This window comes from Urocampus carinirostris, chromosome 7 (assembly GCF_059441175.1).
Source record: "Urocampus carinirostris isolate Australia breed hairy pipefish chromosome 7, RoL_Ucar_1.0, whole genome shotgun sequence".
Taxonomy (NCBI): domain Eukaryota; kingdom Metazoa; phylum Chordata; class Actinopteri; order Syngnathiformes; family Syngnathidae; genus Urocampus; species Urocampus carinirostris.
This window is the reverse complement of record NC_142355.1, coordinates 3957190-3983363: the sequence shown is the minus strand read 5'-3', so window position 1 is coordinate 3983363 and position 26174 is coordinate 3957190. Positions and strand designations below refer to the sequence as shown.

The 26174-nt window shown below is 40.6% G+C and overlaps 2 protein-coding genes and 1 non-coding gene across 4 annotated transcripts in view; 1 reads left to right on the top strand and 2 right to left on the bottom strand.

The window, feature by feature from the left end:
* Positions 1-991: 991 nt before the first annotated feature.
* Positions 992-23102, bottom strand: fbxo31 (F-box protein 31). Of its 2 annotated transcripts, XM_088339558.1 has the most exons (10): positions 22600-23102; positions 17481-17552; positions 15200-15286; positions 13798-13874; positions 12741-12908; positions 11594-11668; positions 11411-11520; positions 8637-8790; positions 3663-3985; positions 992-2117 (listed from the first exon to the last, which is right to left on the bottom strand). In XM_088339558.1, the coding sequence occupies exons 1-10, from the start codon at positions 22976-22978 to the stop codon at positions 1895-1897; spliced, it is 1668 nt and encodes a 555-aa protein (XP_088195684.1). In that variant the 5' UTR covers positions 22979-23102; the 3' UTR covers positions 992-1894. The 2 variants fall into 2 exon arrangements, with proteins under 2 accessions (XP_088195684.1, XP_088195685.1); XM_088339559.1 differs by lacking the exon at positions 15200-15286.
* A 134-nt stretch (positions 23103-23236) lies between these two features.
* fanci (FA complementation group I) overlaps positions 23237-26174 on the top strand; it is a 61503-nt gene continuing 58565 nt past the window's right edge. Inside the window, exons 1-2 of the mRNA XM_088339556.1 lie at positions 23237-23507; positions 25935-26168. Coding sequence (XP_088195682.1) covers positions 26076-26168 — 93 coding nt within the window. The 5' untranslated portion in view covers positions 23237-23507; positions 25935-26075. The remainder of the gene's footprint in view (positions 23508-25934; positions 26169-26174) is intronic.
* trnar-acg (transfer RNA arginine (anticodon ACG)) lies at positions 25720-25792 on the bottom strand. The gene has a single exon. It is a non-coding gene; the product is annotated as a tRNA-Arg (tRNA).

The window sequence follows — 26174 nt, the reverse complement described above, 5'->3', positions numbered from 1 at the left end:
CAAAAAATAAAAAAAATCGAGTTGAATTAGTTAAACTTCATGTGTTAAGGATGTTTACTATTTCTGCTTTAAACAGCCCAATCCTTTCATTAAAATTATTTTCTTGATTCGGGTCGCAGCTCGTCATTTGGCTGGAACGGTGGGTCCTTAAGTTAGACCAGTTGAGAACCAGTGCTTTATTCTTTCAGGGCAAGTTTCAAAGCGACTTTGCGTTCATTATTGTTGACACCAAACAGACGCGAGTACTGTCCTGTAATTCACAATTTTATGACAAAAAGTACCTGAGAAGCTGTCGATTGAAATTCATGTTAAGAATAAACTCAGGTGAAAAGCATACTCATTTGTAAAAATCACCAGACCAAAAATCAAACAAAAACAGCATGTTTTTGTGAACGTAATGGGCGCTGAATGGAAATGCAATTCAAATCATTATCTTCTCAAACACGACTTAGCACAGACATGGTTTTCGAATAAGAGGCACAGAAAGTTTGATCCGGAGGTGGATCTCTGTTGCAACTGGAGCAAATGATTACCGTAAATTCCGGACTATAAGCCGCTACTTTTTTCCCAAACCTTCAACCCTGCGGCTTATTCAGTGATGCGGCCAATTTATGTCATTTTTCTAACGGCCGCCAGCGGCGCTCGAGTACAAAAGGTAAGATTTAGACCGGTGGGATATATGCGCCGAGGAAGACTGCAACTTCTTAGCTTGTGCACAAATCAAATTAGAGTAGACATATCCTCATCATGCAAATCGCAAAAAGAAAGGCACATGACGTAGCTTTCAAGCTAAAAGCAAACGAGCAGTCCGATAAAGAAGGAAACAGAACTACTGCACGTAAACTTCACTATGCGAGCGTGTTGCTAGCGTGTTTTTGATTACGGGAGCGTGAGTCGACGTTTTTGTGACAAAGTCTCTTTCCCATACTGGGAAAGACGACTTTGATGAAGTCAGTTATAAGAAGGATGGTTTACCGTGGTTTCTACAAGTACGGAACCGTTGACTGTGATGCGAGCGTGTTCCTAGTAGCGTTTTGCTACCCTTCACAGGCACGGTTTGGGATGAAAGTTATATTATAATTAAAGCTTTGAAAACTCTCTTGGTGTACCGTCTTTCTTTGTAAATATGTGTAAACGATGTATAATATGTATTTGCACCTGTATATTTTTTATTGTGTTTATTTGAGACACTTATTCTGATATGTTTTGCAAATTAAAAGAGGGAAGGAGCAAACTCGGGCTGACGGGAAGTGGGGTAAAGGTGAGTGAGACCTGTTGTCGCGGCGGACAATAGTGGATATATATTTTTCCCACCCTTACCTTTGGAAATATAGCCTTTTTTTTCCTTGGATTAGTTTCAACGGGCAACCGGACTCTGCAGGTCTGCATCAAACCTTAAGTACCGGTATCATTTTCTGTTCATCTTGCCGGCTGTGGTTCATGGACTGTGTAATTTATATTCAGTTACAATCACGGGACTCAAAGCTGGGTTTGGGCTAATTATGTGATTGTGTGACATGTCTTAATGTGGGCGCATGCGGCTTATATACAGGTGCGGCTTGTGTAAGTACAAAATCGGTTTTCCCCTTAAAATGTGGTGGGTGCGGCCTATAATCAGGTGCTCAGGTGCGCTCTGTAGTCCGGAATTTACGGTAAAATTAATTGTGACCATTTTTTTTTTTTTGCTGCGCTTTGGGGGTCAAAAAGATCCAACTCTCTTGACTTGACATAAAAACAAAATGTTTGAGAAACGCAGGCTGGAAAAGGTTGTTGCCATTTACTATGAACTGCTGAGAGGATGAGGTATGATGAAGTGTACATTAGCGTTTTTTTGTTAGTATTGTGATTTTCCACGATTTACTGTATTGCCAGCGTGTGACTCAAAGCATGGGTCTCATGATGTCCACGACTGCATGTTGCGCAGCATGGCCTCGAATCGCTCCAAGTTTGGTGCATGTGCATGGGATAGCTGGTCCGTCAGACGGATGTAGAGACTGAAAGACTTCAACTCCAGCCAGATGAAGCCAAAACGATCCTGATCAAATAGCACAAAGAGGCCTGGGGTACGCTCTGGACTTGTGAATCCGTGCCCGGCAATCAGACCAGTTCCGTAGAAGCTGTGGAAGATGCACACAAATATGGAAGATGAGTTTTTTTAAATATATATTTAGCTTTATATTTATGAATGCTTTAACCATTTTACTGTCCCAATGAGACCATTTTATATCGTGGACGACTGAATTTTAGAATACCGTATTTCCCGCACTATAGGGCGCACCGGGTTATAGGGCGCACCCCCAAAAAATAGTTTTTGGTCCTATATCTTCCATAGATAAGGCGCACCTGATTATAAGGCGCTACAATGGGAACGTCAGATAGTTCAGTCAAACTTTTTACCCCCTCAACATTCCGAAAGCTTGCAAAGAAGCAAATACGTGTCGTAGACACGTGCGGATGCGGTGTCCGTACGATGTCACTCAAATGCATCGTTTCAAATATCATTCAGAAGGTTAAAGTCTTGGGATTCAAGAAATGCCAACCATTCCATAGTTTCTATTTTCTTTTTCGCTCGCAACTTTACTGTGCATATGACAATAAACACTTGGAATTGAGTTTAATTCACTCACCTCATCACAGCAACATCAAGATCGTTCTAAAACAAGATACCGGGAATATATAAAGCCGCATAGCTCACCTAAGTTCTCACATTCAATAATGATACGCAACCATCGTCTTCTTACAACTGTGAGTGTAGTAAATCCAGGAGAGTAAAATATTTACAAATACAGACTAATGAAACATGTTTCTTTATGGCGTAGTTTAGCAAGCTTGCTATTCAGTCATCTTTTTTGGCCAATTGCAGGGTTTGTTTTGGCCCTCTAGCCTATCCGAGGCTCCGAATAACTTCAGCCAATAAAGATCGATTTAACTGATGAGTGACACATCTTTTTCGGCCAATTGCAGGGTTTGTTTCGGCCCTCTAGCCTATCCGAGGCTCCGAATAACTTTAGCCAATAGTGATCGATTCAAATGATGATTGACACATTGGTTAGCCAATGAAACGTCGGTAAAAAAATCCCAGCATACACTGCGGACGACTTCGCCTTCGGGGGAAAATCGAGTCGGCGGCTGTTGCGTGAGTTGCGAGACCTTGCGATTTAATATTGAGACATATATAAGGCGCACTGTATTATAAGGCGCACGGTCAGCTTTTGAAAAAAATAAAGGCTTTTAGGTGCGCCTTATAGTGCGGAAAATACAGTAGTTTTTATTGTCATTGATGCGGATGTGGTCAAACATCGTATGCAAGGAGATTAAACTGGATAGAAGAACAGTTTAATGAAATGATCTGCATTTCTATAGCGCTTTTCAAGTCAATGACTTCCCAAAGCGCTTTACAATGTGCTCCACATTTCCCAATAGCGGCCTTGCAGCCATGTAAGGCGCTAACCTGCTTATTGAGGGTATTAGGTATTTTTCTTTTTTGTTCTATTCCCCCCCTCCTTTAAGTCATTTTGTGCATAATTTTACATAATATTTGGCCATGTTGGGATTAAAGAAGCAAAAACATCCTGAAGAGCCGTTTAGGACCCTTGTGCGCTGGCTAGATTTTCTTGTGCGCTGAGAATGTGCGAGCAGTGCGCAATAGCTGATGTTCTTACCATCTTCTGCAAGTGCGTGGGTACACTTCATTGCGAGCCACGACTCCCAGGGGCAGGACAAAGGGTTGGCTCTCCGGAGAAATGGGGTCGGAGCTTGGAGCTTGCCGGCAGTCACCAAAAGCCTCTGCCTCTTCACCACAAGCACCTTCTGCAGGGGGCACAGAGGGGCTTTCCCTTTCTTGCCTCTGGACTTGTTCATGTACCCCCATTACGAGGCGGGACAGGTCCTCGATATTACGCTGATGTTCCAAGTCTGGAAGGACGAGCGGCTGACTCAGATCAATATCCAAAGTCAGTTGCCCAGCAGGAACGTTGGGGTCTCCCTGCACATACCGTTGAAAATACACTTGGCGTAAAAATAGATTTTTCAATTTGTACCGTATCCAAACTACCGTAGTTTCCGCACTATAAGGCGCACCGGGTTATAGGGCGCACCCCCCAAAAATTGTTTTTTTGTCCTATATTTTCCATACATAAGGCGCACCGGATTATAAGGCGCTACAATGGGAACGTGGACAAAACAGTCAGATAGTTCAGTCAAACTTCTTACCCCCTTAACATTCCCAAAGGTTGCAAAGAAGCAAATACGTGTCGTAGACATATACGGAAACAGTGTCTGTACGATGTGTCTCAATGCATCGTTCCAAATATCATTCGGAAGCTTAAAGTCTTGGGATTCAAGAAATGCCAAACATTTCTTAGTTTCCATTTACATTTTTGCTGGCAACTGTGCGGACAGCAAAGTAAGAATTTGATTGTGCAGGGAAACGGGGTTCTTTACCGTGCATGTGACAATAAACACTTTGAATTGAATTTAGTTTAAAAATAGACTCATCACAGAAACATCAAGATCGTTCTAAAACAAGATACCGGGAAAATATAAAGCCGCATAGCTCACCTAAGTTCTCTTGCAGCCATCACGTTCAATAATGATACATAACCATGGTCTTCTTACAACCGTGAGTGTAGTAAATCCAGGAGAGTAAAATATTTACAAATACAGAATAGTAAAAAAATGTTTTCTCTATGCCGTAGTGCAACCCAACGTGTGATTCACATTCATCTTTTTCGGCCAATTGAAGGCTTTGTTCAGCCCCTTTAGCCTATGCGAGCCTGTAATTGATAAAAAGGTTCCGCCCCATTTACCTCCGAATAACTTTAGCCAATAGTGACTGATTCAAATGATGATTGACACATTAGTTAGGAAATGAAACGCCGGTACATAAATCCCAGCATACACGACTTCGCCTTCGGGGGAAAATCTAGTCGGCGGCTGCTTGCCTTAGTTGCAAGACTTTGCGACTTAATATTGATCCATATATAAGGCGCACTGTATTATAAGGCGCATGGTCAGCTTTTGAAAAAAATAAAGGCTTTTAGGTGCGCCTTATAGTGCGGAAAATACGGTATATCTTAATTATAGAGGTGAATGGGAGTGCAAGTAAATGTTTATATACCAGTGCCATGCAATTGGTTAGCAACCAGGTCAGGGCGATTTTATGAGTGTGATTATACGATCGCGATTAGGGAGCGCAATAAATTTCAGGTCGTTTGCAGTTGATCTGTTGTACTCATGGTCTGATGCTTCGAACGGTATAAAAAGAAAGTAACAATAGAAAGTAAACAATTACCTAAACATACAGTTGCGCCTGAAAATATTTGGACGGACAAAATTTTCGGTCAAAAAAATTTGGAGTTCGAACGCCGGTAATGTGTGAGTGCGTGAGAGAGGGAGAGAGCGTGAGAAACAAAAGAGGTAAAAAGAGAAGTCGTGAGAGAGGGGGAAAGAAAGGGAGAGGAAGAAAGAAATACAAGGAGAAATAGAAAGACAGAAGGAGAGAAAAGGAAAAAAGGAAGTTAAAAAGACACAGAGAGAGAAAGACACAGAGTGGGAGAAAAGGGGTGAGAGAGAGAGAGAGAGAGAGAGAGAAAGAGAGAGAAGAGAGAAAAAGAGAGAAAGAGAGAGAGAAAAAGACAGAAAAAGAGAGAAAAAGAGAGAGAGAGAGAGAGAGAAAGAGAAAGAGAGAGAGAGAGAGAAAAAGAGAGAGAAAAAGAAAGAGAAAAAGAGGGAGAGAAAAAGAGAGAGAGAAAGAGAGAGAGAGAAAGAGAGAGAAAGAAAGAAAGAGAGAGAAAGAAAGAGAGAGAAAGAGAAAGAGAGAGAGAAATACAAGTACAGTGTCTTTGTTCCAGGCACCTTTCTTTGGCAACATCAAGTTGACATATTTCAACCTGCAGCTTGTTTTTCTCTTGCGCTTCTCTGAGTGTTGTCTCGCGGGCCGGATTCATCCCTTAGCGGGCCTGATCTGGCCCACGGGCTGCCTGTTTGAGAGATAGCTTACCACGTGTTGTGAGTCATCATTTTATTCATATTTACCGTATTTTCCGCACTATAGGGCGCACCGGGATATAGGGCGCACCCCCCAAAAATAGTTTTTGGTCCTATATCTTCCATAGATAAGGCGCACCGGATTATGAGGCGCTACAATGGGAACGTGGACTAAACAGTCAGATGATTCAGTCCAACTGATTCCCCCCTTAACATTCCCAAAGCTTGCAAAGAAGCAAATACGTGTCGTAGACACGTGAGGATGCGGTGTCCGTACGATGTCACTCAAATGCATCGTTTCAAATATCATTCGGAAGGTTAAAGTCTGGGATTCAAGAAATGCCAACCATTCCTTAGTTTCTATTTTCTTTTTCGCTCGCAACTTTACTGTGCATCTGACAATAAACACTTGGAATTGAGTTTCATTCACTCAACTCATCACAGCAACATCAAGATCGTTCTAAAACAAGATACCGGGAAAATATAAAGCCGCATAGCTCGCCTAAGTTCTCACGTTCAATAATGATACGCAACCATGGTCTTCTTACAACCGTGAGTGAAGTAAATCCAGGAGAGTAAAATGTTTACAAATACAGACTAATGAAACATGTTTCTTTATGGCGTACTTTAGCAAGCTTGCAGGGTTTGTTTTGGCCCTCTAGCCTATCCGAGGCTCCGAATAACTTCAGCCAATAGCGATCGATTTAACGGATGATTGACATATCTTTTTCGTCCAATTGCAGGGTTTGTTTCGGCCCTCTAGCCTATCCGAGGCTCCGAATAACTTTAGCCAATAGCGATCGATTCAAATGATGATTGACACATTGGTTAGCCAATGAAACGCCGGTATAAAAATGCCAGCATACACCGCGGACTACTCCACGTTCGGGGGAAAATCGAGTCGGCGGCTGTTGCGTAAGTTGAGAGACCTTGCGATTTAATATTGAACCATATATAAGGCGCACTGTATTATAAGGCGCATGGTCAGCTTTTGAAAAAAATTAAGACTTTTAGGTGCGCCTTATAGTGCGGAAAATACGGTAGTTTCTTTTGGCTTTTATTGGCATATTTGGTATTGGAGTCATCCGAAATTAATTGAAAGTAATCAAGTTAAAGTAACCCTACCCAACCCTGCTTATCTGTCTATAAACCACTTTTCTGGAATAGGGCAGGCCTGTTGAGGTGTCTCTTTTGGCAAAGTCAAGTCTGGCCTGTTTATTTTTGGGACTGAGGAATGGTTTGCAGCTTCTGGTGAACCCTCTGTATTTACTTTTATTAAGTCCGCTCTTAATTGTAGACTTATAGATGCACCCCACTACTCGGAGCATGTTATTTACTTCAGTAGATGTTGTAAATGGATTTTTCTTTACCATGGAGAATGGAGCAGCACGATTTTGGGAAAAAAACTAATTGCGATCTTTCAGATTGCAATTGTGTGGCTATCTTCACATTTTTTAAAAATTGCATTTTGTGTGCTAATGAGCGTTTTTCATAGAATTTTGTGAGACCCCAGTGGGTGGACAGTCTAGGGCAGAGTCTCCAATATAAGGCACGAGGGCTAATTCCGGCCCACGGGGTGACAGTTTGAGGCCCCTAACTGTAATATGCAAGTTTGAAGGGACAGTTGCAGTGTTCATTTTAGCTGTGAAAAGTGATGGGTCCCGGGGACTCGCATACTCAAAAATCTATGGGTCCCAACAGAGATCTATGGGTCCCCAAAATTTAGTGTTATCGAGGTTAAAATTGTAAATCGGTGACAAATATACAATAAAAATCTATTCGGTTTTAATCATCAAATTATTAATTCATTTTCTGCATTAAATTATTGTTGGTAATATACCGATTAAAGGGATAACCACAAACCTGTCTTTTTTCATTTTCTCCTTTTATACTTCTTTTTCTTCTTAACTTCTTTATACAACAATAATGATTCGAAATATAATGCATCAAAGCAAGTGAGCCGTTTGAGAGCCGGCTCTCTTGAATGAGTTAAGCCGAAAAAGCCGGTTCTCTAAAAAGAGACGGACTTTTCACCACATAACTCGAGATCGGCGTGCAGACGAAAACTCGAACCGCGAGACCAAAACAACATCTACCGGATCTACCTGACGAAAAGTTTGGAGTGCGGTAAATCTTTGTTTAAAAAAAAAAATGTAATCGGGTAATAATGACAATTTTGTGTCAAAAAAGTTGCGTCCCGGGGACGCACGTTGGTTCGAGACTATGCGTCCCCATCAAAAATGATGCGTCTGGGACGCAGGGACGCGGGCAAACCAGAACACTGCAGTTGTATTATTTAGAGCAGGGGTGTCAAACACATTTTAACTCTGGGGCCACACGATAGAACAAACATTCTCTCAGGGGCCGGACAAGCAGATTAGAGAGAAAGAAAAAAAAAAGAGAGAAAGAAATAAGAGAAAAAGAGAGAGGCAATAATAGAAATCCAAAGATAAATAAAAATGGATAAAAATGGTCAGAGAGGGGGAAAGAGATGACAATAGAAATAGTGAGGAAGCGGGAAAGAGAGAGAATTGTGTAAATCCGAAGGGAAAGACATAAAAATAGAAATAGTCGGCTCTATTGATATTATTGCATAATTAAACAATTTATATTCAAAATAAAAGCAATAAGCCATTCAGCCGACTCACAGTGAGCTTGGTGACCCTTGAAGACGTCCCGTGAAAGCTGAGCATGACAATTTCTAGGCCATGACTGCCGTAGGTGCCTTTAAAGAGGCCTGGCTGGATCAAGTCGGAGGGCATCGTAGGAGGCAAGTAGATCCGCCGGTATGTCAGACAGTTGCTAGCAACGACAAAACAACAACAAAAATTTTGAACCAAGTGTTTCTCAACTGGAATGTCGCGACCCAAAAGTGGCTAGTGAACCCATTTTCAGTGGATCACCAGGCAAAATAATGCTAATGGGAAAATATAACTGAGGGTCATTTGCAATTCTTAACAGTAGATGGCGATTATGCTATGCAAATGCAAATTAAAACCTGCAATTACACACAACTAAAAAAGACCAGTAGGTTTTTTACACATGTTGAGCATGCCAAAATATAGATATACCGTAAATTCCGGACTATAAGCCGCTACTTTTTTCCCAAACTTTCAACCCTGCGGCTTATTCAGTGATGCGGCCAATTGATGTCATTTTTCTAATGGCCGACAGCGGCGCTCGAGTACAAAAGGTAAGATTTAGACCGGTGGAATATATGCACCGAGGAAGACTGCAACTTCTTGGCTTGACTAGCGGCGAGAAATCTTTCACTAAAACTGGCCGCATGCGAAAGGCAACTTTTTCGCAAGTCTGCCAGTGGATCCTGACAGTGTGGGGCAGCATCAAAAAATCCACCATCACTAACGGGTTCTGAAAAGCCGGTCTGCTGTGTGACGGAGAGGAGGGCACAGAATCAGGAGTGGATGGGAGCGTGGGACGACGTCTATATGACAAAGATTCTTTCCGACACTGAGGAAGACGACTTTGATGGCTTCACTTCTAAGGAGGAAGATGAGGACGGTTTACCGTGATTTTTACAAGTACGGTATGTTTTTTTAACAGACCCGTTTACTGTGTTGTGAGCGTGTTGCTAGCGTGTTGCTACCATTAACTGCCCGGATGAAAGCTTTGAAAACTATCTCGGTGTACCGTCTTTCTTTGTAAATATGTGTAACCCATGCATAATATGTATTTGCAACTGTATATTTTTGTAATGTTTTTATTTGTATTTATTCGAGACACTTATTCTGATATGTTCTGCACGGGCGAATTCAAAAAGAGGGGCGGAACAAACGGGGGGGCCACGGGAAGTGGGGTAAACGGGTACCCGGACTCTGCAGGTCTGCATCAAACCTTAAGTGCCGGTATCATTTTCCATTCATTTTGCCGGCTGTGATTTTTGGACAGTGTACATTGAGTTTCAATCGCGGGTCTTGAAGTTGGGTTTGGATTCATTTTGTGTTTGTGTTACATTTTTAAAATGTAGGCGCATGCGGATTATTTACAGGTGCGGCTTGTGTATGTGCAAAATTGGTTTTCCTCTTAAAATGTGGTGGGTGCGGCTTATAATCAGGTGCGCTCTGTAGTCCGGAATTTACGGTAATCTTAAAGAGGACAAAAATCTCAGTGTGTTTTTTGCAATATAAGTTTATCTTAGTAGTAGCACATTTTTATTTCATGTTTGTTTGTACATGTTGAGTCCGTTAAAAATTTCTCATATCAAAAGTGTTTTGGATTTCTTTAAATAGACCGTGTGTGTGTGTCTGACCAAATAATACACACAGTTCCTTTAAGAATGACTCCTTTTTACTATTTACCGTATTATTTTGAGTATATTGGACTCTATGTAACAACATATTTGAAAAGAATTGTTTTAAACATTGTAAAATAATAAAACAAATACAGTGGAACCTCGGTTCTCGACCATAATCCGTTCCAGAACCCTGTTCGAAAACCGATTTGTTCGATCACCGAAATCGTTTTTTCCCATTAAAAGTAATGTAAATCATTTTAATCCGTTCCAACACCCTGAATGTTTTACCTTGAATGTTTAACATAAACATGAAGCTAACCCAGGCTGATCGTACGTTCGCGTTATCGTAAACTTCCGTACGATAGATTACGCTAACATGAACGTGTAAAAATAAAAAAAATCCGGTCGTTTACAAGTCATTTAGCACCCGGGTCTCCACAACAAGTGCTGAGCGGTTCATTAGAAAGGGGGCTCCGTTCCAACACCCTGAATGTTGGGCTCCGTTCCAACACCCTGAATGTTTACCTTGAATGTTTAACGTAAACATGAAGCTAACCCAGGCTAATCGTACGTTCGCGTTATTATAATCTTCCGTACGAAAGATTACGCTAACACGAACGTGTAAAAAAAAAAAAGATAAAGAAAAGAATTATGAATAGGATTTCTTACCTTTGTGGTGGTCAGCAGAAGGCGCATGCAATATTCCCTAGCAAGATCAGACACTCGCACACCTCCTTCATATTTTGCTATTATTTCTTTCTTAAATGCGATAGTTGTACGCACTACTTTTCTTTTTTCACCTGTAGCAACTTTTCTGCTTGCACTGACTTTCTTCGGAGGCATAATAAGGAGCTAAAACACCCGTACGCCGCTCAGCATGGCACCCTAGCCTACGCACTCACGCATTACCGGCGTTCGAAGTCCGATTTTTTGACCGAACAGCGAAGCAAGAATTTCTCGAAAATTTTGGTCGGACTCCGATTTGTTCGAACTGAGAGGCGTTCGAAAACCGAGGTTCCACTGTAATGACAATAGAACAAATAAAAGTAAAACAAGAAAATGAATACTTGAAAATAGTAACATGATTTGCCACAAGAGCACAACCATTTTTTTTACAGCAGCAGCAATATCCGAGAACAAAAACCTGTGCACAAAAATGTCACCTACTCGTATTGGCTGGTGTAAATGAACTTCATAAGGATGAGCTCTTGCATATGCTCGTGGAATATTTCTTCCAGCGTCCTGCCCCATTCTTCTTCCAGCCATGTCCTGAACTCCTACACAAACCATCTGAATTCAGAACACAGCACTTGGATCCCAAATCACAGAATATATTTTAAAAATGTCTACCTCCTGTCTGCCTCCTTGCATGCGGTGATGATCTGTCTGGTTACATTTTGTTGAAAATTCATCCTTTCTGACAATCTAAAAAAAACAGAAATCAGAATTGTTCACAATAAATAAAGAACAAAGGATGACCTAACACTAATTTGTTGTGCAACCACAGCAGTTCAAATGAAATCCCATTTGTAGAATTTGAGTTATGAAGCCATATCCACATGTTTTTCATACATCTACAGTGTTCTGGTTTGCCGGCGTCCCTGCGTCCAGGACGCATTATTTTTGCTGGGGACGCATAGTGTCAAATCAACGTGCATCCCCGGGACGCAACTTTTTTGACGCAAAATTGGAATTATAATTTTTTAACAAAGATTTATCGTACTCCAAACTTTTCGTCAGGCAGATCCGCCATTGTTGTTTTGGTCTCGCGGTTTGAGTTTTCGTCTGCATGCCGATCTCCAGTTCGAGTTGTGAAGTGAAAGTCAGTCTCTTTTTAGAGAACCGGCTTTTTCGGCTCAACTCATTAAAGAGAGCCGGCTCTCAAACGGCTCACTTGCTTTGATGCATTATATTACGAATGATTTTGTTGTATAAAGAAGTTAAGAAAAAAAGGAAGGATAAAAGGAGAAAATGAAGACAGACAGGTTTGTGGTTATCCCTTTAATCAGTATATTACCAACAATAATTTAATGCAGAAAATGAATTCATAATTCGAATAAGAAAATGTATTATTCTACTTAATTATATTTGCATGTATTTTTTCCTTCTACAGTGAACGTCCAAGCGACTTTTTTTTTTAGCTTTTTTTAATAATAAACCTCATTCATGTCGAGCAACTCAGTGTCTCACAACAAAATGTTTATTAACAATATATATGATATAACACATGTACAATGTAGCATGTTAAACTACACAAATAAACATGTTTGAAAAATTTTTGTATTTTGTAAGGGAAAATACGACAGTCATATGTCCCAAAATGACAATAAAGTATATCTGAATCTTAAAAATATCAGAACCCTTCAGATAGATCGAATGAGTTAGATTGTGCTTCTTAACTCGTATTCTACAATATCAAATGTGTTGATAAGTAGAGGCTCATATAACATATTATGTTTGGGAAATGAATCGAATCTTTGTTTGCATGAGTCCTCACCTGGATGTCTCCTTTGTGGGGCCCTTTGTGTCCATACATACACTCCACCATTGCCTTTTTGCTCTCCCACATGTGGATGCGAAAAAGAGGCCGTTTTCTCATAGGATCTTCCACACGAGGGTCGTGAGGCGGCAAGTACATCCAGCCGATGATGAACATTCCGTCAACCTTGGAATAACTCACTTGTCAAGCATTTGCGGGCTTTGCATTTCATAATGATTGTGTTTTTGTTTGCGTCCCTGCATCCTGGACGCATCATTTTTGCTGGGGACGCATAGTCTCAAACCAACTTTTTCGACACAAAATTGTCATTATTACCCGATTACTTTTTTATTTAAACAAAGATTTACCGCACTCCTAACTTTTCCTCAGGAAGATACGCCATTGTTGTTTTGGTCTCGCGGTTCGAGTTTTTTGTCTGCACGCCGATCTCGGCAAACAAGATCTGGTCATTTCTGCAGTGTCAATAATATGTCGAAACGTAATGCAGAAAAAAACGGCCAGGAAAACACGTGTGTTGAAGCGAATGATTGGACGAATGAAAATAAACAAAAGAATACTCCTAGCAAGAAAAGGACTTTTCTGCCAAAATGGACTAAATTATATTCCTGGTTATGCTATGAGGAGGATGATAATGGATTGGACCTTGAGAAGGCATTACAACTGTGGCGGGACAGCAAACCACGAAGAATATATGAACTGAAAAATCTGAAGTGATAACTTGCTTTGTATTACCAATTAACTGTGATGATTAAAACTGCATGAATATATAGACTAATATTTCAGCATTATTATTTTGTATAATGTACAATATTGTGAACTGAAAAATCTGAAGTGATAACTGCTTTGTATTACCAATTAAGTGTGATGATGATTAAAACGGAATGAAAATATAGATTTATATTATATATTTGTCGCCGATTTACAATGTCAACCTTGATAACACTAAATTTTGGGGAGCCATAGATCTCTGTTGGGACCCATAGATTTTTGAGCATGCGAGTCCCCAGGACCCATCACTTTTCACAGCTAAAATGAACACTGCATTTATGCTTACCACAACATTAAGCAACCCTCCGTAAGGACCGATGTCTGGCTGCCATAATCCCAAAACATGTCTGTAGGGGTGAAGCACTGCAACACAAGAAAACAATGCAACCTCATCACCATTTCCTGATAGTGCTTTGCGCACGCAAGGGCACTTTTTTTTTTCCTTTTGATTAGTAAACAGTTTCAATTGTTGCAAAACCCCAGGGGCAATATTCCCTCTAAGCTGCGTGTGTGTGCAATTGCGCACTACCCAGAGCTTTTCTGTGCACAAGAAAATCTAGCCAGCTCACAAAATTCAGGGCTCGAAATTGCTAATTAAGAAGCCAATTAAGTCAAAGTTACAGTAAATGAAGGTAAAAATACACGGGTTCCCCTGACGCCTTGTTCTAAATGCGGTATTTGGAAGTCAAGGTCGAAGTAGAACTAAGTTGAGTAAAGTCAGTAAAGTTTTTCGAGAACCGGCTTCTTCGGCTCGGCTCACTAAACGGCTCTTCAGGTTGTTTTTGCTTCTTTTCATCCCAACATGACCAAATATTATGTAAAATTATGCACAAAATGACAAAGGAAAAGGGAATAGAAAAAAAACAGAAAAAAAAATACCCAAATGAAAAAGTAGTGAAAAGCGGAGAAAAAAAGAAACAAAAGGAAGAGAAAAATAAGGAAAATTTCAGAAAAAAAGCCAGAAAAAAAGAAAAGAAAAAGAAACAAAGGAAAAAAAGTAAATAGAGAACAAAAAGAAAAAAGTAACATTTAGGAAAAAATAAACACAATGAGATTTTTTAAAGGAATTAAAAAAAATAGAGAAAAACAGGGAAAAAGAAGAAAAAGTTTGTGTTGCATTCAAATCATTTCCAATTATACCAAGTCAATCTTGTTGCCAACATTGTACTTCCACTAAAAAAAATGTGATTAATTACAGTTGTGTATCATGCAACTGACTAAATGAGCCCCCAAAAATGTTAGTATTATGCGACAAAAGATACCAGGAAAAAAAAAGAAATGGAAATCTTGTGAAAGAATTGTGTGTAGGCCGTACAACCTTTGCAATAATATATGAGTCAATTCATTCAAAAGTGAATTTTTTTTTTTTGTATTGCCACACTTGGGATTGCCGTTGCTCACTGTTGTTTTCAAGCGTTGCTCACCGACTTTGTGTGAACGCTCAGACCCTGGAAAATTACAGGGAACATTGCCCAGGGGCATCATGTTATGGATGGGATTGACTTTCTTTCTACAAGCCTGCTAAACAAAACACTACAGTCAGTATGCATCTGGTGTCTATTTCTGGCCACTAAAAAGCATTAGTACGTCACACAGAAAGCCAAACACTTTCATTCAGAGCAAGTCCCGCCCGCAATCACACAAGAGGCTCTCATGCTGCGGCCATTAATCCAGGACCGTGTACATACGGTGTGTGTACAGATCTTTATAGTCCATATGCTCGTAGTCCGGAAGGACCTTCAGGAAGCGCCCAGACTTGACTTGTGGGTTAACACCTGGGCGGATACAACACAGGTATGTAGGAAAACTACAGATTCAGGTGCGCTATGACCAGGGTTGGGTAGGGTTACTTTAACTGGATTGCTTTCAATGACTTTTGGATGACTCCAATAGCAAATATGCTAATAAAAGACAAAAGTAAGTAAATATCCACTACAGTTCCATGCTCTCTGAGCTTCTTCATCCAACTAACAATCGCTGATTTTGATGAAAGGTTGCGACAATGGAAAGGCTTTCGAAACTGAATCTGTACACTCTGGTATGATTTTGTCGCAAAATAGGTCTCCAGCAGGGTTGGGTAGGGTTACTTTAACTGGATTACTTTCAATTACTTTTGGATTACTCCAATATCAAATATGCTAATAAAAGACATAAGAAACTAAATATGAATAAAATGATGACGCATTGTCCCTGAGTGCCAAAATGTAAAAATATGTTTCTTTGGTTTTATTTTTTCAAAAAGGGTTTGGCGCTGCTCATCAGTAAGCATCAAGCCTCTGGGAATGGTTCCAGCATTGTAAATCACCTTTAGATGGCTTTGATCGGATCTTTGTCCACACATCGAGGAAGCCCCCATTTCTTATATCCAGGGTTGGGTAGGGTTACTTTAACTTGATTACTTTCAATTACTTTTGGATTACTCCAAAACCAAATATGCTATCAAAAGACAAAACAAACTAAATATGAATAAAATGATGACTCACAACACGTGGTAAGCTTTCTCTCCTGGCTTTGATCTCCGGCAAAACGAACATAAAATACGACAGAAACAAAATGAAAATAAATCCAAACAGCTTGCCAACATCATTTTTGCCATTCCATGTATTCCGTTACTTCCCAAGCTTGCACAAAATTGAGTCATTTGATTCATATTTAGTTTCTTTTGTCTTTTATTAGCATATTTGGTATTGGAGTAATCCAAAAGTAATTGAAAGTAATCCAGTTAAAGTAACCCTACCCAACCCTGGCTATGACCAACGAGAGGAATTTGTAAACGCAATGTGACAAAAATTAAAGGCTCAAAGAACCAAGAATATAATTAGGATACATTGCAAGCATACTCACTTTTTAGCAGTGAATATGATACTGTTTTTGGAGGTTAAAGTTTGTTCAGTAGCTTTTTATCTTAAAAAGTGTCTCAACAGTGAACATGGTTTCCGATCCATGCACTAATGCTAGCGGTTGCATTGGTGAAGCCAGCTGCTAATGCTAGTGGTTGTGTCGGTGTGAATAGGGGCTGGACGTTGTCAGCTGCAAACTTTCAAAAATATTAAACACCGTTAATAGAACCAATCCTGGGCTAGTGTGAGAGTAAAAGCTACATAAACTCACGGGCAACTCGTGAAATAACTACTGAAAAGGGCCGAATTTATTTTATCATTTGTAAAATTTCTCTGAATAAAAATCTTGAATTAATTTAATCAAAAAAATATATGTATATCGTCCAGACCTGGTACTGGCCATCATTAATGTACAATCCGTAGCAAATTAGATTTTTGGAAGTTATTATGTTTTCTTCTTCTATTAAAAAAATTGAGGCAAAAGTTATAATTGATTCCAGAAAATTTAGAACATTTTTGAAAATTTAATGCAAGTGTCTTTGATAATAGTCACGTTGGTGAAACTAGAGAATAAAGATAGCGACACAGAGAAATGTATTAGATTTGTATATTTAGGTTTTTGGTTTGATGTCGGGGCAGCACGGCGGCGCAGTTCTGAGATCATGGGTTCAAATCCAGCTACCAGCCTTCCTGTGTGGAGTTTGCATGTTCTCCCCGTGCTTGCATGGGTTTCCTCCGGGCACTCGGGTTGAACGAGCGAGTGAGTCGTCTGTCTCTATGTGCCCTGCGATCGGCTGGCAACCAGTTCAGGGTGTCCCCTGCCCACTGCCCGAAGACGGCTGGGATGCGCTCAAGCACCCCCGCAACCTTACTGAGGATAAGCGGTGCAGATAATGGATGAATGGATGGTTTGATGTAGATTGTGTGTCAAAAGTGGGAATGGTATGGCACTGATGTAAATAATGAATGGTTCAGTATTCGTATCTGTGTAGTTTGGAAAGAAAAAAAAAAAAAAAAACATCCACGGGAATCAGCAAAATTCCAGTATCAGATAAGAGGCTCTGTATTGGCCTGATAACAATACCTGATATCGTTTTTTTTTTCAACCATTCCGAGACATCTCACTCACGTTTCACATAGAGGTCTCGAGAAGAAACTCCACCCACTTCCATCTTTCGTAGATCCTCCTTCATGTGGAACTCTGCAGAAAAATAAAATGGTAAGACAGACGTATCCAAAACAGACTATTCGATCGGCTGTGTCAGCCATGCAATATCAACATATATTGGTACCGTATTTTCCGCACTATAAGGCGCACCTAAAAGCCTTTATTTTTTTCAAAAGCTGACCATGCGCCTTATAATACAGTGCGCCTTATATATGGATCAATATTAAGTCGCAAAGTCTTCCAACTAACTTGCAGCCGCCGACTCGATTTTCCCCCGAAGGCCAAGTAGTCCGCGGTGTATGCTGGGATTTATTTACCGGCGTTTCATTGGCTAACCAATGTGTCAATCATCATTTGAATGGATCACTATTGGCTAAGGTTATTCGGAGGTCAGAGGGGCGGATCCTTTTTATCATTTACAGGCTGGCATTGGCTTGAATGGCAAAACAAAGCCTGCAATTGGCCGAAAAAGATGAATGCGTATAGCACATGGTTGACGGCATACAGAAAGCATTTTTTTACTATTCTGTATTTGTTAATATTTTATTCTCCTGGATTTACTAAACTCACAGATATAAGAGGACATTGGCTGCACATTATTATGAACACAACGACTTCGGTGAGCTACTCCGGCTATATATTATCCCTGTATCTTGTTTCAGACTGAACTCGATGTTTCTGTGATAAGCGGTGCAGATAATGGATGGAATGGAGTGTCTATTTTTAAATTCAACTCAATTCCAAGTGTTCATTGTCATATATACAGTAAAGTTGCGAGCGAAAAAGAAAATAGAAACTAAGGAATGGTTGGCATTTCTTGAATCCCAAGACTTTAACCTTGATGGAACGATGCATTGAGACACATCGTACAGACACTGTTTCCGTATATGTCTACGACACGTATTTGCTTCTTTGCAACCTTTGGGAATGTTAAGGAGGTAATAAGTTGGACTGAACTATCTGACTGTTTTGTCGATGTTCCCATTGTAGCGCCTTATAATCCGGTGCGTCTTATGTATGTCAAAAATAGGACCAAAAACCATTTTTTCGGGGTGCGCCCTATAACCCGGTGCGCCTTATAGTGCGGAAAATACGATAGTTGGAAGTAGTCATGAGTACACGTGGATTTAGACATTTTGGATGTTAGTTATGTATTAATTATATTGGATCGCAATTAGAAAACGTAACATTTGACTGGCTACATGGCAGGATTACAAATACAGTACATGATTCCCAACTTCTAACCAATTTCTCCCGATATCTTCCTGAGAACATGGCAAATGCATTCAACTCAAAGCCCAGTTGACAGTTGGCAATGTATTGGCTTTATTTGTTTAACATTTACCTTTAATACCCTTTCATATAAGAATGCATTCTCCACAAGATATATAATTTACAAAAAAAAAAAAAAATGTATTTGGAATATACGCACCAACAACAGCTAACTTATTAAAACGTGACTACCGTAAATTCCGGACTATAAGCCGCTACTTTTTTCCCTAACTTTCAACCCTGCGGCTTATTCAGTGATGCGGCCAATTTATGTCATTTTTCTAACGGCCGTCAGCGGCGCTCAAGTGTTGCTACCATTAACTGCCCTGTCAAAGCTATCTTATTATTATTAAAGCTTAGAAAACTCTCTCGGTGTACCGTCTTTCTTTGTAAATATGTGTAACCCATGTATAATATGTATTTGCAACTGTATATTTTTGTAATGTATTTATTCTAGACACTTATTCTGATATGATTTGCACGGGTGAACGAAAAATGAGGGGCGGAACAAACGCGGGGTGCCGAGTTTAAGTGGGGACCGCTAAAGGTGAGGGACAGACAAGGAAAGAAGAGGGGGTAAAAAGTTGGTTAAAGAAAAAGGAGTTGCGTGAGTAAATGTGTTCATCTGATATATTTTTCCCACCCTTACCTTTGGAAATATACACTTTTTTCCTTGGATTACTTTCAACGGGACCCGGACTCTGCAGGTCTGCATCAAACCTTAAGTACCGGTATCATTTTCCGTTCATTTTGCCGGCTGTGGACTTTAATGAAGGACATTTAGTTTTAATCGCGGGACTTGAAGTCGGGTTTGGGTTAATTTTGTGTTTGTGTTACATGTTTAAATGTGGGCGCATGCGGCTTATATACAGGTGCGGCTTGTGTATGTACAAAATCAGTTTTCCTTTTAAAATGTGGTGGGTGCGGCTTATAATCAGGTGCGCTCTATAGTCCGGAATTTACGGTATTTTGATTTGTATGTTCTAAGCATTGTCTTTTTCGCAAGTCCCACTCCTGCTGTGTCGAATAAGGACACTGTGTATTATTTGACCACTAGATGTCGCCATACTGTTTATGCACATGTTAAACAATAAAATGTTTTTTAATATCTATTAGCACAGGGGTGTCAAACTCATTTTAACTTGGATAGAACAAACATTCTGTTGGGGGCCGGACAAGTAGATTAAAAAGAAAGAAAAAGAGAGTTAAAGAAATAAGAGAAAGAGGGAGGGAAAAGGACAGAGGGCGGGACAAAGAAAGAAAAAGAGAGAGAGGGAGAGAGCGTGAGAAACAAGAGGTTAAAATATTACGAATTAATTTGTTGTGTAAAGAAGTTAAGAAAAAAAGGAAGTAAATAATTAATAAGAGAATTAAGAGTTAATGAAAAAAGACAGGTTTGTGGCTATCCCTTTAATCAGTATATTACCAACAATAATTTAAGGTAGAAAATGAATTAATAATTTGAATAAGAAAATTCTACTTAATTCTATTTGCATGTAATTTTTCTTCTACAGTGAACGTCCAAGCGACTTCATTTTTGAACATTTTCAATAATAAATATACATTTTAGGGGCGGCAGTAGCTCAGTAGGCAGAGCCCTCGTCTAGGGATCAAGAGATCGCAATTCGAACCCCGGCTCCTATGTCTTACATGTTGAAGTGTCCTTGGGTAAGACACTGAACCCCTAATGCCCCCAATAAGCAGGTTGGCGCCTTACATGGCTGCACGGTGTGTGAGTGTGTGTGTGAATGGGTAAATGTGAAGCACATTGTAAAGCGCTTTGGGAAGTCATCATTGACTTCAAAAACACTATAGAAATGTGTTTCATTTCATATAACAAAACACATGTACAATGTTAGCTACATAAATAAACACGTTTGAAAAAAAAATATGATGTAAGATTATTTTGTATTTTCAGATTCAGATCTACTTTATTGTCATTCTTGTACACGTGTATACAGATGTTGATACATCTGACCCGCACAGTTTCCTTGAATGTACAAATAAAAAATGAAATGTTGTACTGAGTATTGAAGTTCTAATAATATACTAAATAATTATAGCTATGTAAAGTTTTATACAGTAGTGCAAAGAGTGCAAGAGGAGCGGCTAACCAGATGTGCAAGGGAAAATACGAAATTTTGTAAGGGCATGGAGCCCTGGAGCTTGACAGGTATGGCTAAACTGTCGGCTTGTAAAGAAAGTCTGCCATTACAGTGGGACCTCGCTACTTCGCGGTTCCACGTTCGCGGGTTCAGAGATTCGCTGGTTTAAAAAAAAAAAAATAATAATAATACAGTGGAACCTCGGTTTTCAAACGCCTCTCAGTTCGAACAAATCGGTGTTCGACTCAAAATTTCGAAAAATTATTGCTTCGCTATTCGGTCAAAAATTCGGAATTCGAACGCCGGTAATGCGTGAGTGCGTACGCGAGAGTGCGATGCTGAGCAGCGTACGGGTGTAGATCGAGTAGATGGCCCCCACCCCTTGTGAACAACTGTTATCACGTGCGCACTTGCCTCTTTTTGCTTTCGCTTTTAATATCGGTGAACGGGGTGTTTTAGCCCCTAACTATGCCTCCGAAGAAGGTCGGTGCAAGCAGGACAGGTGAAAAAAAAAGTTGTTCGTACAACTATTGCCTTTAGGAAAAACATAATAGCTAAATATGAAAGAGGTGTGCGAGTTTCCGATCTTGCTCGGGAATACAGCATGCGCCTTCTGCTGACCACCACAAAGGTAAGAAATCCTATTCATAATTCTTTTCTTTATCCTTTTTTTATTGTTACACGTTCATGTTAGCGTAATAATTCGTACGGAAGATTACGATAACGCGAACGTACGATTAGCCTGGGTTAGCTTTATGATCCGAGGTAAACATTCAGGGTGTTGGAACTGAGCCCAAAATTCAGAGTGTTGGAACGGAGCCCCCTTTCCAATGAAGCGCTAGCCACTTGTGGTGCTAAATGACGTGTAAACGACTTGATTTTTTTATTTTTACACGTTCATGTTAGCGTAATCTTTCGTACGCGAACTTACGATTAGCCTGGGTTAGCTTCATGTTTACGTTAAACATTCATGGTAAACATTCAGGGTGTTGGAACGGATTAAAACGATTTACATTATTTTTAATGGGAAAAATGATTTCGGTGATAGAACAAATCGGTTCTTGAACAGGGTTCTGGAACGGATTATGGTCGAGAACCGAGGTTCCACTGTAATTGCACCAAATGCAATATTGCACAACCCTTACGATACCAACGGTATCTCGATAACACTGTATGTAACACCCCACATGCAGACATTTCTTGTGAAAATACCATGTAAATTATAACTATAGCCTTATCCCCCTTGTTTTATAACCTTATCTTCTTTGTTCCTTTATCTTCTTGGCTCATACCTCACTGTGAATGTGTAAAACTGGAGTGTCATGCCCAATTTCGTTGCCACAATATGTTAACCCATTTTGTAACAATGACAATAAAGGTATATTCTATTCTATTCTAATTAAAAAGAAAGAAAAATAATACATTTATTTTTTTGAAGCATTTTTGAAGGGGCATCGCCACTTCGCGGATTTACACTTTCCGAGGGTGGTTTTGGTCCCTATTCGCCGCGATAACCGAGGGATTACTGTGCTTTTACATTATGACATCGGCGTGCTCCTTCCCGATCAATAGACAGTCACATCCAATTTAACGCTACGATGAACTCAACGCACGGAGGAGAAGCGATCAGTTTAACGTAGTAGCAAGAAGTTAGCAGCAGCAGGCCGTTGGAGCGATCACAACGCCCACTACCTTCCCCGTACCTTCCACGCAGCGCCTCTTCCAGATGGTTTCCGTTTTGAGGATTTGTCGAAATGTTTTGCACACCAGAGCCACGTTGGGAAGAGCGGTTCCGGGTATCAAGGAGAAGATCTCCACCAAAAGCTCCGGCGGGAGTTCCGACAGCGTTTGTGGGTGCCGGTGTCTCGTAGAGTCGACCCCGCCGCGGTGCAACCGGCTGGGCCCGGAGGTGTTGACGCCGCTCGCCGCGGAGCTAGCGTCCCTTCGCCTCTGGCCCACGATCCGTTCCTCTTCGTCGTCGTCCATGTCCGAATCGCTCGCCTGATCTTGCTGGTTGTTCCGCGGTCGCCTTCGGCAACTCCGCGACTGCCCCACACCGCACAACCGGGCACAAACAGCCATCCGTGGTCAGCAGACGGGCGACATTACATCACTGCCCCACTCGTGTTTCCGCTGCGGAGCGCTTGCGTGAGGTTTTCTCGTCTGACTGAACGTGAGTGGGAGCCTCCGCTAGAGGGTGCTAAAGGCAAACGCGATGCAGGAAGTCAAGTCAAGTCACATTTATTTATATAGCCCTTCATCACAAAAATGTCTCAAAGGACTGCACAAGATTACAATGACACAATGACCTGATCTTAAACCAACATGCGGGCAAGGAACAACTCAAAACCTCAGCGTGAGGAAAAAAGAAACCTTGAGAAGGGACCTCACAAGTGATATCCCCCTTTCAGGATGACCAGGGTGGAATAGATTTAGCATTGAGTTACAGTACACAAACAATAATAATAGGTAACATGTTGAAAATGTGTCCGGAAAGTGCATGACAGCAACGACGCCCCCAGCCTGTAAACTAGTCCAGAAAGTCTATGACGGCCACAACGCAGCTTCCCATCTCTGCCAGCTGGTCCATGCAGGCGTTCACATGCTTCAGGTCAGACGCTGGTCCGCTGACTCATCTCCTAGATCAGGGGTCAGGAACCTTTTTGACCCAAAGAGCCATAAAAGCAATAAATGTTTTAAAAAGAAATTGAGAGAGCCACATCATATTTTTTCAGGGTTGGGTAGGGTTACTTTTACTGGATTACTTTCAGTTACTTTTGGATGACTCCAATACCAAATATGCTCATAAAAGACAAAATAAATTAAATATGAATAAAATGATGACTCACAACACGTGGTAAGCTTTCTCACCTGGCTTTGATCTCTTTGATCTCCGGCAAAACTAACATCAAATGCGACAGAAACAAAATGAAAATAAACCCAAACAGCTTGCTGACATCATTTCTGCCGTTCCATGTATTCCGTTACTCCCCAAGCCTGCACAAAATTTTGTAATTTTATTCATATTTAGTTTCTTTTGTCTGTAATTAGCATATTTGGTATTGGAGTAATCCAAAAGTAATTGAGAGTAATCCAGTTAAAGTAACCCTACCCAACCCTGACAATGAGCATAGTTTGTTTAATGAGCTACCATATAAAACAGGGTTCTGAAACTCAATTGAGTTGTAGGGTAAGTTTGGGCCAAATGAGGTTTTCCATAAAAAAAGCACTGATAAAAACATTTAGCTAAAGGGACAGTGTTATATACTTGCCCACTTGATGTGGTTGTAATGTGTAACGGGGTTTGTTGTTTGTCTCTCTCTCTCTCTCTCTCTCTCTCTCTCTCTCTCTAAATATAGTGGAAGCTAGAGCTCTTGTTGGTGATAGGAATGAGTGGAGAGGTGTTGTAAAAGGATATTGGGATGTTTAGACGTGTTTTAAGGGATGGGCAGGGCACCCGGATGATGCAGCAGGGGTAAACCAGTGAAAGCTGTATCTGACCCGAGTGACATGGCCGCTTTCTGGTGTCCCGTTTCATCTGGAGGGACAAAAGTATGACCAACTTGGGTGCCGAGGTGCTTAACTTGTTTGGGTGTTTGGGCATTTGGGTTGGCCATGATCCCCAAAATTTTGTGTGTGTTTTTTGCTACTTTTTCCCCATTTTTTATTTTCTTTATTTTTGTATGTGTTTGTTTGTCTTGCTTCACACATGCGGCAATCGTTACTGCTTGTAATAATACATTGAATAATTGCACAATTTCTATTTTATCTCCGAGCCAGATGTACTCATGAAAACAGCCATATATGGCTCGCGAGCCATAGGTTCTCGACTCCTGCGATAGACAAATTATGTCAATCAAACTTTCAAACACTGGCATTGTAGAGGCAGTGAGGCAGTAAGACATGAGGCTCCCATGTATTATAATACACTATACTATGTGGATACGATCTGATCACTTAATTTGTGTGACATGGAGACCAGTACTGTTTCATGTTGGGGAGCAACAACCTGTCGGTTTAGGGTTCCTCGATTCGTCATTTGCACTGAAGGATTTAATACATTTGACTATAAAGGATTTTATATGATTAAATACAAGTTACATTTATTGAGTTTAATGCTGCAGTTATTTACTGACTGTGCCTTTATTCAATCAGCAGTAAAAGTTCAGGGCAGGCATGAGGGGTGGAAGATGTTGTTTACAGAACGGGACGTACTGCTGATAAGATGATCAGCACATCCAGAGGGAGGACGGCAAGCGTTGTTTTAAGAACAAGGCCCTGATGACGTAGAAACGCTCGGTGTTGTTTTGAGTATTCCAGACATCGCGACGCTCTTCTCCGACATGGTGAAGCCCAGGGGGCTTCATTGGCCCGCCCATGGGAGGAGTCGGCACACCATTATGCGGGGAGAAGATGGCCAATAAGGAGAGAGCTAAAGGACTTCAAAAGAGGGCTTCCCAGGGACTCCAACAACACTAATTCGGCCGTTTTTGATGGAGTACACTTAGTTATATCATTAATGAAATTAAATCTGCCCCCGTGTGGAAATGTAGGCCTTCCTGTTCATCTTTTCCGTCAGATAACGAGCGCGCATAAATTGTTGGGTAAATGTAGTTGTGTTTGGTTAATGGAGACAGATAACTACCGGTAATTCAAACAATTTGGTAAACGGTACATTTTAATGTAAATTCTCAATTGTGAATTTCCCTGCGGGGATGATTAAAGTATTAGTCTATCTATCTATCTAAAAGTACTGTTATGCAGAATTTTCACCTTTAGTTGGAATTTGGACGTCAAAGTTGTTTTGGTGGAGGAAAAAGTTACGAGCCAGCCAGGAGTCGAACCTAGAATCTTCTGATCCGTAGTCAGACGCGTTATCCATTGCGCCACTGGCCCGATAGTCTACGGTGATACCGCCTTAAATCTTAACGGTTAGACATGTCCTCCTTAACATATGACAAAAAATATGAAATGTGGACATTTTCATTGTTTTCCGGTATAAATTACAGTAATCATACTTAAAAAATGATGTTTGCAGGACACCGACAACTGACGTGGCAACCAACGTAACCAGAAGCGGAAGTGCTTGCTCCTGGCGGGAAATATGCTCCTGCAAGGAAGAAGATCGTGAGAGTAAAGAACTCTTTACATTGGCGAATTTCTTCACTTCCCTTCTACCATGATGACAGAAATCGACAGAATTATATCCTTATTAGATGGCGACAATTTGGGAGAGCTCCAAAAATATCTGTCCTCCCTTAATGACAGCAAGGTAACC